This window comes from Taudactylus pleione, unplaced genomic scaffold, assembly GCF_031769625.1.
Source record: "Taudactylus pleione unplaced genomic scaffold, aTauple2 ptg001597l, whole genome shotgun sequence".
NCBI lineage: Eukaryota > Metazoa > Chordata > Amphibia > Anura > Myobatrachidae > Taudactylus > Taudactylus pleione.
Window position 1 is genome coordinate 1,104,482 of NW_028285994.1, and position 14,965 is coordinate 1,119,446.

The window sequence follows — 14,965 nt, forward strand, 5'->3', positions numbered from 1 at the left end:
CTACATGCATTGGGTATAAGGCACAATGATCCCTATGGCTACATGCATTGGGTATAAGGCACAATGATCCCTATGGCTACATGCATTGGGTATAAGGCACAGTAGGCTGGAATAGCCGTATTCAAAATTGCATTTTAAGATCAATTCTGGCGTTAGAGCAGCGCTCTCAATTATATCTACTGCTGCTTCTGCTGCTGAATTGACGCATCCTTTTTTTTTTTTTGTCTTGCCATCTGCAGGTAACGGACTACAAGTCTCAGACTTTTGCTGATAAGCAATGTTATTTATCATATCACTGCATAGTATATTATACCCCTTTTACACCAACCGAATAACCCAGGTTATTGCCGGGTCGATGCTCTGTGTGAACGGCTCCCAGAAAAATTTCCCGGGTTGATTTACCCGGGAATCTTACTCGGGTTGAGAACAGAGTTGAACACGGGTTGTTCCCGTGTCATGCGGCAGTGTGAACGGGTGCTACCCTGCTTATTTGACCCGGCTAGCTCTGAAAGATGCTGATTGGAGCTTCTGGGGCACAGGCAGATGATGTAATTTGTCTGTGCCCTGCAGAGAGATGCACATGAAGCCATCGCTTGCCGGCCTAACCTCCTGCACCACAGCCTGACCATCAGCCACATACACAGGCTGATACACCGCCTGCCACAGCCAGAACTACAGCCTGCACCACAGCCTGACCAGCAGCCACAAACACAGGCTGATACACCGCCTGCCACAGCCAGAACTACACCCTGCACCACAGCCTGACCATCAGCCACAAACACAGCCTGCCACAGCCAGAACTACACCCTGCACCACAGCCTGACCATCAGCCACAAACACAGACTGCCACAGCCAGAACTACACCCTGCACCACAGCCTGACCATCAGCCACATACACAGACTGATACACAGCCTGCCACAGCCAGAACTGCACCCTGCACCACAGCCTGACCATCAGCCACAAACACAGCCTGCCACAGCCAGAACTACAGCCTGCACCACAGCCTGACCAGCAGCCACAAACACAGGCTGATACACCGCCTGCCACAGCCAGAACTACAGCCTGCACCACAGCCTGACCAGCAGCCACAAACACAGGCTGATACACAGCCTGCCACAGCCAGAACTATAGCCTGCACCACAGCCTGACCAGCAGCCACAAACAGAGGGTGATACACAACCTGCCACAGCCAGAACTACAGCCTGCACCACAGCCTGACCAGAAGCCACAAACACAGGCTGATACGCCACCTGTCACAGCCAGAACTGCAGCCTGTAGCAATGCTGTAATCAGTCCCCACCCCTCTCTTTTGCTGCCTTTTGTGGCCATCTTTGTCAGACCTTAAAACAGACCATTTTAATGACTTCTATAGAGAAAAGCAGGGATTACCCGGGTTCAGTGTGAACGGGGCAAACCCGGGAATAACCCGGGTCAAGTTGCAGTGTAAACGGGGTCTGAAGCCGAGTTTGACCCGGGATTGACCAATGTTAAAATTCCAGGGTCGGACCCGGGATTTTGGTGTATAAGGGGTATTAGTTTGCTGTTTTTAGTTTCTTTGTTAGTTAGCTCATTGAGGGGCCTATTCATCAACACTAAAATAACGTTTTTAAGGACATTTTCCTTAAATAACGTTATTTTGGTATTCATGAACAGACTTAACACAGGAGATATCACAGATATCTCCTTGCTAAGTTCCCCTGCGTTAATTTCCACACTCCCCATACATTAGTACATTAGTATTAGTACAGGTATATTAGTACATTAGTAGTAGTACATTAGTACAGGTACATTAGTATTAGTACATTAGTACAGGTACATTAGTACATTAGTATTAGTATATTAGTACATTAGTATGGGTACATTAGTACATTAGTATAGATACATTAGTACATTAGTATAGATACATTAGTATGGGTACATTAGTACATTAGTACATTAGTATGGGGATGTGGAAATTATGGTATTCATCAAATTCCGAAAATTATGAATTTTCGGAATTTGATGCAGTTACTATTCGCCACTGTGAGGTGGCGAATAGCAGAATCCACTAACCTGTATCCGCGTGTGCAGGTCCCCTATGAGTCCCACCTGGCGCTCTGCTCCGTCCTCAGGCTCCGGAGGCTGGTCGGACATGTGTGCTCCCCAGCAGAGCACAAGAAAGTTTAAACTAAAAAAAAAAAAAATTTTTTTTTTCTAATCTGTCATGTGGTCTGCGGGGAAACCACATGACAGCCCAGCAGGACGGAGCCGGAGGCTGCTGCACGGACAGGTAAGTCGAGGGGGGGAAGGTGAGCGGAGGGGGGAGGGGAGTGTGGGGGGGTACGAAACTTAACGCATCTGTAGGCAGTGCTGCGCATGTGCTGGTATTACAGATGTAACAGCGCATGCGCAGCACTGTTTCCAGACGCGATAAGGTAGTGTAGGCAGGAAAAGTATCTATTTCCCGAAAAGCTGTCATCGCAAAAATGACACCGGAATAGATACTTAAGGAGAGGTGGAATGATGAATTCCACCTATAATTAGCTAGAACTCCATGCGAGTTCTAAAGCTAATTATCTCCATTGAATTTTTACATTTAATGAATAGGCCCCTGAGCCTGTTATTAGCCTAGTGGTATGTGCTGTGTGTTTGTTTTACTCAGTTTATTGCTAGCCATATTAGTGGGAGGGTGCTGGGCTTGTAAGCAATCGGTAATTTAGCATGCCAGGTCTCCTACATATTGGTCATTAGTAGGCACTTTAATATTAATACTGGCGTTAGACCGGCGTTAGACCTGCATTAAACAGAAGGGAAACAGCCGATCTGCACTTCTAAAAACCTCATCTAGATTTGGAGAAAAACCATCAACAATGGTGATTTCACAATCTCACTGCTACAAACTCCAGCTGACGGCACAACCTGGACTTTCTACACTGACCTCTGGTTGCTACAAAAACTCTGCCCATCACCTGCTACTATTTGTGCTGCCTCCGTACTTAACAGATAATCTTACTGAATACTGTTACTATCAGCTTAACTCTGTAATAATGTCTTTTTACATTAGCACTTTGGTCTAGTCTTACATGATCTAGCTACTGCTACTCTCTACTCTAATATTCAATTTCTGCTCCCATCTTATCTCCACTTCACTCTATAATATATTTTGTTGTGCTGACACTGTACCTCATCCTTACCATGACCATGGTGTCTTCAACTCCTCCCATCACTCAGTTTCTAACTAATCTTTTGTTCTGCCCTCTGGTCTCCTCCACCTCCTCCTATCTCCCCTTCTCTCTCTGCCTTCCTCCCCCTCTTTTCCCATTACTCCATTTTCTTTCTCTTCTACCCCCCAAGGATCCTACTACCCCATTGCTAATCTCTCCTCCCTCACTTCCCTCCCTGTCACTTTGCCCCACTTTCATCCACGTCTCCTTAACTTCCCTCCCTGCCCACTTCCTACAGGGTCCCCTCCTAGCACAGGAGCACGCACGATCCCTACACTCTATTCATCTCAGTCTCTCAAAGTATCTCATCTCCACGCTATAGCAACCCTGACAATCTCATTCACATCTCTCCTATCAACTCTGTCACTCTATCCTGTGGCCTCTGGAATGCCAGATCAGTCTGTAACAAACTGGCCCCCACCCATGACCTTTTCATCTCCAATTCCCTGAATCTCCTGGCCATTACTGAAACCTGGATTTTACCCTCTGACACCACTTCTCCTGCAGCTCTCTCTTATGGGGGCCTCACCTTCTCCCACACCCCCAGGCCTGGGGGTCGCCATGGTGGTGGTGTTGGGGTTCTTCTATCCCCTGGTTACTCATACCAACATATACCATCAGAACCATCCCTTACATTCTCCACATTTGAAGTCAATGCTTTATGCCTCTTCCACCCAGTACACCTCAGAGTAGCTGTCATTTACCGTCCCCCTGGCCCTCCCTCCAAGTTCCTTGACAACTTTGCTTCCTGGCTGACTCACTTTCTCTCCTCAGACCTTCCCTCTATTATCCTCAGTGACTTCAATATTCCAATTGCTATCCCCACAGAATCTGCTGCCTCCAAACTACTCACCCTCACTTCCTCATTTGGACTCTCCCAATGGACCTCCTCACCCTCCCATGTGAGTGGGCATTTGCTTGGTATGGTCTTCACTCACCATTGTGATATTGCTGCCTACTCCAATTCCCCATTCCCCCTCTCTGACCATCACCTCCACTCTTTTAACCTGTCCCTCTCTCCTTCCCTTCCTCTACCTCCTAAGGCCACTATCACTAGGCGTAACATTGAATCTATCGACACAGTTTCCTTTTCTTCCCTACTTGACTCGCTTCTCTCCCCTATCCTCTCTTTCTCCTGCGCTGAACAAGCTGCTTCCCTATACAATGCCTCCCTTACTTCTGCACTTGACTCTGTTGCGCCGGCAATCGCTACTCACCCTCGCAGATCCACACCTCAACCCTGGCATTCCAAATGCACCAGATACCTGCAAAAATGTTCACAAACCGCCGAGCGACAGTGGAGAAGATCACGCTCTTAGGCAGATTTTCTCCATTTCAGATTCATGCTGTCATCCTACAGTGCTGCGCTCTCCCTCTCTAAACAGTCATATTTCAAGAATCTCATCTCCTCCCTGTCCTCAAATCCCCAACGTCTCTTCACCACCCTGAACTCCCTCCTCTGCCCACCCCCTCCTCATCTCCCCTCCTTGCTCTCTGCCACTGACTGCTACCTATTTCACATCTAAAATTGATTCCATACATCAGGACATCATATCCAACCAGTCCCCCAGCTCTCCACCTCCTCCTTTCCTGGATCTCCCCTCCCCATCCATTTTACAGACTCTGACATCCTTCTCCCCTGTGACTGGAGAGGAAGTTAAGGCCCTTATCCAGTCCTCCCCCCCTTCCACCTCTCCCCTCGACCCTATCCCCACCCACCTCCTCCGCTACCTCTCTCCTTCTACCTGCTCCCATCTTGCCCACCTCCTCAATCTCTCCCTCTCTTCTTGCACTGTTCCTTCTGCATTCAAGCATGCCCGTGTTTCCCCCATTCTTAAAAAACCTACCCTTGATCCTAACATTCTCTCCAACTACAGACCCATCTCTCTCCTCCCTTTTGCCTCCAAACTCCTTGAGGGTATTGTTTACAACCGCCTTACCACCTTTCTTTCCTCCCACTCCCTCCTTGACCCATTTCAGCCTGGCTTCCATTCTCTCCACCACTGAAACTGCCCTCACGAAAGTCAGCAATGACCTCCTTGCTGCCAAATCCAAGGGCCACTACTCCCTGCTCATTCTCCTTGACCTCTCTGCTGCTTTTGACACTGTGGACCACCCTCTCCTGCTGCAGATCCTTCACTCCCTTGGTCTACGTGACACTGCCCTCTCCTGACTGTCCTCCTACCTCTCTGACCGATCCTTCTCTGTCTCCTCTCATGGCGACTCCTCCCCCCACAGCCTCTTACAGTAGGTGTTCCCCAAGGTTCTGTTCTTGGAACCCTCCTATTCTCTCTCTATACGTCTTCTCTTGGTAAACTCATCAGCTCTTTTGACCTCCATTATCATCTCTATGCTGATGATACTCAGATCTACCTTTCCTCCCCTGACCTCTCCTCCCCTCTCCTCACTCGTATCTCCAACTATCTCTCTGCTATTTCTTCCTGGATGTCCCAGCGATTTCTCAAACTTAATATGTCAAAGACTGAGCTGATCATCTTCCCACCCTCCCACATATCATGTCCCACTATTTCTTTATTAATAGACGGCATTACTATCTCATCTAGCCCCAAAGTGCGTTGTCTTGGAGTCATCCTGGACTCTTCCCTCTCCTTAAAACCACATATCCAGAGCCTCTCGTAGTCCTGTCATTTCCATCTCAAGAATATTTCCTAGATCAAACCCTTTCTCACCCAGGATGCTACCAAAACCCTTGTACATTCACTGGTCATGTCCATACTGGACTACTGTAACCTTCTCCTATCTGGCCTCCCCAAATCCCATCTCTCTCCTCTCCAGTCTGTGCTCAATGCTGCTGCTCGGCTCATCTTCCTCTCCATACGCTCTACATCTGCCTCCCCTCTCCTACAAGCCCTCCACTGGCTCCCCTTCCCTTTCCGAGCCCAATTCAAGGCTCTTACACTCACTTACAAAGCCCTCACCCATTCCTCTCCCATTTACATCTCTGACCTCATCTCCTTTCACTCTTCTGTCCGCCCTCTTCGTTCACTTAATACACGCCACCTTTCATGCCAATTGATTACTTCCTCCCACTCCCGCCTCCAAGATGTTGCCCGTGCTGCTCCTCACCTTTGGAACTCCCTCCCTCTCCCCATCAGACTCTGCACCTCTCTACAATCTTTCAAACAAGCTCTTATGACCCACTATTTCATCATAGCCTTCCAGCTCTCATCCTAACTTGCTGCTACATCTTCCTTTCTCCCCGCCCACCCCATTCTGTGTCACTCCTGTTTGTCTTCCCCTCCCTTAAAGAGTGTAAGCTCTTCCGAGCAGGGCCCTCTACCCTCTTGTGCTTCTCCCTACTGTAATTTAATTTATCTCTTACTCCCCACTAGGACAACTAACACTTGGCTGCTTATGTGGGCGTAAAGGTGGCTAATATAGCAATGTTTATGCATGTCCTGTATTGTATTGTAAGTCAAAGGTTACTTTGTAAGACGCTGCGGAACACTTGTGGTACCATATAAATAAATGATGAGAATAATAATAATAATAATGATCCCTATAGCTACATGTATTAGTACTAATACTCATAGTAATACTAATCATTTACCTGCATTGGGTATAAGGCACAATGATCCCTATGGTAACATGTATTAGTATCATTTCCCTGCATTGGGTATAAGGCATAATGATCCCTATGGTTACATGTATTAGTATCATTTCCCTGCATTGGGTATAAGGCACATTGATCCCTATGGTTACATGTATTCGTATAATGTCCCTGCATTGGGTATAAGGCACAGTGATCCCTATGGCTACATGTATTAGTATCATTTCCCTGCAAAAGGTATAAGGTACAATGATCCCTATGGCTACATGTATTAGTATCATGTCCCTGCATTGGGTATAAGGCACAATGATCCCTATGGCTACATGTATTAGTATCATTTCCCTGCATTGGGTATAAAGCAGAATGATCCCTATGGTTACATGTATTAGTAACATTTCCCTGCATTGGGTATAAGGCACAATGATCCCTATGGCTACATGTATTAGTATGATTTCCCTGCATTGGGTATAAGGCACAATGATCCCTATGGCTACATGTATTAGTATCATTTCCCTGCATTGGGTATAAGGCACAATGATCCCTATGGCTACATGTATTAGTATCATTTCTCTGCATTGGGTATAAGGCACAATGATCCCTATGGCTACATGTATTAGTATCATTTCCCTGCATTGGGTATAAGGCACAATGATCCCTATGGCTACATGTATTAGTATCATGTCCCTGCATTGGGTATAAGGCACAATGATCCCTATGGTAACATGTATTAGTATCATTTCCCTGCATTGGGTATAAGGCACAGTGATCCCTATGGTTACATGTATTAGTATAATTTCCCTGCATTGGGTATAAGGCACAGTGATCCCTATGGTTACATGTATTAGTATAATGTCCCTGCATTGGGTATAAGGCACAGTGATCCCTATGGCTACATGTATTAGTATCATTTCCCTGCATTGGGTATAAGGCACAATGATCCCTATGGCTACATGTATTAGTATCATGTCCCTGCATTGGGTATAAGGCACAATGATCCCTATGGCTACATGTATTAGTATCATGTCCCTGCATTGGGTATAAGGCACAATGATCCCTATGGCTACATGTATTAGTATCATTTCCCTGCATTGGGTATAAAGCATAATGATCCCTATGGTTACATGTATTAGTAACATTTCCCTGCATTGGGTATAAGGCACAATGATCCCTATGGCTACATGTATTAGTATCATTTCCCAGCATTGGGTATAAGGCACAATGATCCCTATGGCTATATGTATTAGTATCATTTCCCTGCATTGGGTATAAGGCACAATGATCCCTATGGCTACATGTATTAGTATCATTTCCCTGCATTGGGTATAAGGCACAATGATCCCTATGGCTACATGTATTAGTATCATGTCCCTGCATTTGGTATAAGGCACAATGATCCCTATGGTAACATGTATTAGTATAATTTCCCTGCATTGGGTATAAGGCACAGTGATCCCTATGGTTACATGTATTAGTATAATGTCCCTGCATTGGGTATAAGGCACAGTGATCCCTATGGCTACATGTATTAGTATCATTTCCCTGCATTAGGTATAAGGCACAATGATCCCTATGGCTACATGTATTAGTATCATGTCCCTGCATTGGGTATAAGGCACAATGATCCCTATGGCTACATGTATTAGTAACATTTCCCTGTATTGGGTATAAAGCATAATGATCCCTATGGTTACATGTATTAGTAACATTTCCCTGCATTGGGTATAAGGCACAATGATCCCTATGGCTACATGTATTAGTATAATTTCCCTGCATTGGGTATAAGGCACAATGATCCCTATGGCTATATGTATTAGTATCATGTCCCTGCATTGGGTATAAGGCACAATGATCCCTATGGCTACATGTATTAGTATCATTTCCCTGCACTGGGTATAAGGCACAATGATCCCTATAGCTACATGTATTAGTATCATTTCCCTGCATTGGGTATAAGACATAATGATCCCTATGGTTACATGTATTAGTAACATTTCCCTGCATTGGGTATAAGGCACAATGATCCCTATGGCTACATGTATTAGTATCATTTTCCTGCATTGGGTATAAGGCACAATGATCCCTATGGCTACATGTATTAGTATCATTTCCCTGCATTGGGTATAAGGCACAATGATCCCTATGGCTACATGTATTAGTATCATTTCCCTGCATTGGGTACAAGGCACAATGATTCCTATGGCTACATGTATTAGTATCATGTCCCTGCAGTGGGTATAAGGCACAATGATCCCTATGGTTACATGTATTAGTATCATGTCCCTGCAGTGGGTATAAGGCACAATGATCCCTATGGTTACATGTATTAGTAACATTTCCCTGCATTGGGTATAAGGCACAATGATCCCTATGGCTACATGTATTAGTATCATGTCCCTGAATTGGGTATAAGGCACAATGATCCCTATGGCTACATGTATTAGTATCATGTCCCTGCCGTGGGTATAAGGCACAATGATCCCTATGGTTACATGTATTAGTATCATTTCCCTGCATTGGGTATAAGTCACAGTGATCCCTATGGCTACATGTATTAGTATAATTTCCCAGCATTGGGTATAAGGCACAATGATCCCTATGGTTACATGTAAATCAGATTTATGACACGCCTCTCAGATGTGTCACTATATACAGAGAGGGCCGGGGCGCCCCCTGCTGTCACTATATACAGAGAGGGCCGGGGTGCCCCCTGCTATCTCTATATACAGAGATGGCCGGGGTGCCCCCTGCTGTCACTATATACAGAGATGGCTGGGGCGCCCCCTGCTGTCACTATATACAGAGAGGGACGGAGCTCCCCCTGCTGTCACTATATACAGAGATAGCCGGGCCGCCCCCTGCTGTCACTATATACAGAGATGGCCGGGGCGCCCCCTGCTGTCACTATATACAGAGATGGTCGGGGCGCCCCCTGCTGTCACTATATACAGAGATGGCCGAAGCGCCTCCTGCTGTCACTATATACAGAGATGGCCGGGGCGCCCCCTGATGTCACTATATGCAGAGATGGCCGGGGCGCCCCCTGCTGTCACTATATACAGAGATGGCCGGAGCGCCCCCTGCTGTCACTATATACAGAGATGGCCGTCGCCCCCTGCTGTCACTATATACAGAGATGGCCGGGGCGCCCCCTGCTGTCACTATATACAGAGATGGCAGGGGCGCCCCCTGCTGTCACTATATACAGAGATGGGCGGGGCCTCCTGCTGTCACTAAATACAGAGATGGCCGGGGCGCCCCCGGGTGTCACTATATACAGAGATGGCCAGGGCGCCCCCTGCTGTCACTATATACAGAGATGGCGGGGGCGCCCCCTGCTGTCACTGTATACAGAGATGGCCGGGGCAACCCCTGCTGTCACTATATACAGAGAGGGCCGGGGCGCCCCCTGCTGTTACTATATACAGACACGGCCGGGGAGCCCCCTGCTGTCACTATACATGTTACACGGGGTTCCCAATGCTGCGTCCTGGAGAACGTATCGCTGCTGTAACATAGTGTTTTGTAGGGCGACGTTAGGAAACAGCGCTTGTTCCCCTTCAGTAAATCAGCCCCAGGACCTCCAGTCACACGATGCCTCTATTCAGACCCTTCTCTGATCACCCTAATATGTCATCCATAACACCCCGAATAACTGCCCCAGTCCTGGAACGCAGGGGCCTCTCATTACGCTGCCCTTCCCCCATAACATGATTATCTCCCCTAGGGCCTCAGTGATAAAACTCGCCGTGTATGATAAGTGATGCTCCGGCCAATCAGCTGCCAACTGTCATTTTTCAAACCGATAACAGTTGGGAGCTGATTGGCTGGAGCCCCGTTATCATACTGTACACAGCGAGTGTTATTACTGGTTGCGTATGATAAAACTGGCTGATAAATGAGCCCCTATTGTGATATCACATGACCTGTACGCAGCGACTCGCCTCTTCATGTGACCAATTCCCCGTCCTCTGCGCTCCGTGTCCTCCTGTCCGGCCTCCCTGTATTACTGTCCTGTGGGGGAGACACAAGCAGAGAATTAGGGTCTCATACACAGGTGTATACGCTGTATTCTAGACTCGCGTGTGTTTATCACTCACAACCAGTGATAACGCTCGCAGCGTATGATAATGACGCTCCAGCCAATCAGCTCCCAGCTGTCATTTGTCTACCAGGTGACAGTTGGGGGCTGATTGGCCGGAGCACCGTTATCATACGCAGCGAGTTTTATTACTGGTTGTGGGTGATAAATGAGGCCCTATGTATTTAATGCAACTGTTGTGACAAATTTGCACCGTGTGGGCGGGATGTACTAAGCACCCCCTCCGTGATGACGCACATTCCGCCAATAATCGGGGACATACCAGCGATAACAACGCTGGTATGTACCTAGAAATGCGCAAAGTACACCTCTCCTGTCCTTTGCGATAGAGGGTCCCAGGAGACTGTCTGGCATCCTTCTGCACATTTGTGCAGAATGACGCGCACACCGCTGGTGGTGGTGGGAGGGATTGATTGTATACCTGTCAGGGTTCAAGATGGCGGTTTTACATGATTTTACCTAATTTCAGGCCTTAGTACATCCCGCCCTGTGTGTGTTACCTAGTGTCATCATGCAATTCTGGGCGTGTCTACATCGTCTGACGCAGCTGCACTGGCCCCGTCTGCGCGAAATCTCTGACTATCCTGCATGCACCCAGCGTTACCTCTACTGTCGAAGCTGGATAATTGGCTGAGACAAGATCAGTTTAAAATTGAATCGCAGCGATGCCATCTTGCGACTGGCCGCAAGACGCTATTTTGGAAATGAGATCGCAAGACGCCATTTTGCGAATGGCCACCTAAGCGCCATTTTAGATAACCTTACACTTTAGTACATGTGGCGATATTACTATTAGCAACATGCGATTGCATCTTACACCATTTCTCATTCACACATTAATACGCACAATTATGGTGTTAACTGGTCGCATATTAGCGAATGCATAGGACTTTGTATGAAACCGCTGTTTTATTAGCTTTATGCGCACGCATCTGCCCCAAGTTAACTAGCGTCCTTATATCAAACCCCGCATACTCACACATTACATATTCACACATAAGGTTTAATAAGTTTTAAAGTATAAGATTTAAGTTGGTTCAGTTAGTTTAAATACTATCAAATAAAGATATTTGATAACTAAGGTTTTATACATGCTAAGTAAGCCGCGTTTGGTTTTGTACTGATGCGTACTCTCTCAACAGTATTCCGGTATTATCGGTGTGGAGATCACATCATGCATTCTCAACTTATGGACCGCAGAGACTTCAAGCAACAAAATGTATATTATATGAACAACTGTTAGGATGTTGCATGGGGCGGGAAACCAGAGACCCCCAGTTGTTAGAGGCTGGGTGAGTCTATTTGAATCAGCCTGTTAAATGTGCTATAATAGATACTTCCCCCCTGGGAACCAATGGTATTAGCAACAAACTTCTCTATTGTCCTGTCTATTCTGGGGGGGGTATAAATATGTGTGCTCAAACACTGGGTTTTTAGTCTTCGTGCTGAATGACGATGGGGTTTCTTGCTAATGCCTATCATGTGGTCCGGAATCGCTGCGTATGTATACTGTACTTGGGTCTGTATAATTCCTTTGCGCCTAATTGTGTCTGGATCAATAGCGTGTAACCGACTGTACTTTTACTTGAATAATACTTTGTGCTTTGGAACCACATGTTCTAAGTCTGGAGTCTCTATTTACTGTATGACTGTGTACGCAAATTAGCATCATCCTTAGAGGTTTATAGGTAGGATTTTAGAAGGTATAGGTAGGGGTATATAGAGGTTCAATTTCAGTATCGTTAGTTGGGGGCTCGAAATAGTGAGGTCACTTACCTACTCAGGGCCGGATTGATGGCCACATGGGCCTGGAGCTGAAAATGACCAAAGGGCCTATTATGAAAAGCAGAGGAGGTGTGACCAGTGTTGTGTGGGTGTGGCCAGTGCCATGTGGGCGTGTACCCCCTATACTCTCTGCTCCAATGTCTCCCTAAATACGTAAAAGGAAAAAAATCCTTCATTTTGTGAGGTAAATAGAAATACAAATTTTTTTTTTTTTAAATATCTTTTTATTGAACAGCAATAAAACAATTATACATTGCACAATCCAAGAATTAGAGAAAATAAAATTATCTGATAAACGATTAGTCTGTTTCTTGGAACAAACAATATACAAATTACTGTTAATCTTTTCAAACTTTTTGGGAAAATAGTACAAATATAGATTGAAATTATGTCAAAGTACAAAGAAACAAAGTACTTGAATATAATATAATGTAGAAAATGACAAAATTACAAATACTGTATAAAAAAATCGATATAGTACACCGCATAGAAATGCAAGTAAATATACAATCAATGTCACTCAAACTATGCAACTTATAGAGCCAGTGTAAGCAACCAATTATCACATCAACTTCGGTATATCAGTCAATCGTTGCGTCAATATAATCTACATCAATGCAGAATTATATTAGAAAAAGGGGGAGAGTTAGAATAAAATGATAAAAGAAACAGAAGAAGAAAGAAAGGTGAAATAGAGGGGGAATCACTGACAGAAGGTGAGAGATACCTTGTCTGGGGGGATTCACAGAGAGCTACATATAAATAGCAACAATAGGGGCATTTTAAGTGATATTTCTTAGCATAAACCATTCCGTGTGATCAAAGACTTTCCATATGTTATTCTGAATCTGGACCGGTAAACATTGTATGTATGGTTCCCACTTTTTGGAAAAAATCCGTACCCCTCTTTCGATGTTAAAGATAGCCATACGTCTCTCCGCATAAATTACCTCCAGCAGCGCAGTTTTCCATTCCATTAGTGTAGGTGCTGATTTTGAGATCCAGTAATTAAGGATAAGTTGTTTAGCTACTGTAACCATGACTCTCAGAGCAGGTTTCCATGGGCCCAAGGAGGACTCAGACTCCCATATTGAAAATTCTGCGAAAATAAGAGCTGCCGCATTTTTGGACAATTTAAGATGTATCGTATTATTTAGATAACACAAAATTTTATTCCAAAATCTATGGATCTTTCTGCAGTACCAGAGGTTATGCGAGAGAGAGGCATTAGAGCAGTCACATTTCACACAATATCCCTCCTCCAGTGGCACAAAATGTCTCCGTTGGGCCGGGGACATATATGTACGATTTAAAATTCTAAGATGAATTTCTTGAAGTCTCGCTGACTTAAGACAGGGTAAAACACGATCCAGATTCGCAACAAATGGCTCCAAGTCACATAATTCGGGCATCTCTGTGTGCCAAGCTTCCGCAACTGGTGCCCAAGCATGTATAGGAATTTCAATCAGGTATTTATATAAATGAGCTATTCTGAATTTGGTTGAGCGACATAAGAGTAGAATGCGACCCATTGTATCTGTGTTAACTGAGATCCATAAAGGATTATCTAAGGATTGAATGAAATGACGTACTTGTAGAAACATAAAAAATTGTGTACGAGGGATGTCATATTTATCCTGTAATTGTACAAAGGAGAGCAAATTGCTACCCGGATCAAATACATCTTTGATGGACATGATTCCCTTTTGATTCCACATTTTAAAAAGAGGAATGTCAAGTGAAGGGGGAAAACATGGGTTACCCCATAGGGGGATGTACGGGGATGAAAAAGGATTTTTCCCCAAATGTGTATTAACCTTCAACCACGTAGTGTAAGTGTCCCAGAATAAAATATTAGAACGAAATATCTTAGGAATGTGTATTTTAGGGGTGTGTAACAAGGCTGCTGGGGCATATGGGTGAAATAACGCTTCCTCCAAGTCAGGATTAGTATAGTGATCGGTATGTAATAACCAATCAGTTATATATCGGAATATGGCAGCTTTTGCAAATGCAGAGATGCTTGGGATGCTCAGCCCTCCATTTTTTTTCAGTAGGTAAGCTCGGGAACGCGGCATTCTGGGTTTCTTGTACTGCCAAATGAATTTAAAAAAGATCTGCGTAAACTTCAGTACATCCGCTCTTGTTAAAGTAATGGGTAAAGTTTGTAAAAGATAGGCTAGTTTCGGGAACACCACACTCTTTATTACAGTTACTCGTCCGAGTAGAGAGAGTTTAAGATCTTTCCAATTCTGGAGTTGGGAGTTTAATCTATTTAGCAATGGAGAGAAATTAAAAGCATATAG

The 14,965-nt window shown here is 45.2% G+C and overlaps 1 protein-coding gene across 3 annotated transcripts in view; it reads right to left on the reverse strand.

The window, feature by feature from the left end:
* The window catches only part of LOC148442170 (alanine aminotransferase 2), a 269,352-nt gene that overhangs the window by 162,746 nt on the left and 91,641 nt on the right, over nt 1-14,965 (reverse strand). For 2 of the 3 annotated variants that reach the window (XM_088464138.1, XM_088464137.1), the window contains exon 2: nt 10,717-10,786. In XM_088464138.1, the coding sequence (XP_088320264.1) occupies nt 10,717-10,724 (8 nt within the window). In that variant the 5' untranslated portion in view covers nt 10,725-10,786. Of the gene's footprint in view, nt 1-10,698; nt 10,787-14,965 lie in introns of all 3 variants that reach the window. The other variant, XM_088464136.1, reaches the window with a different exon arrangement.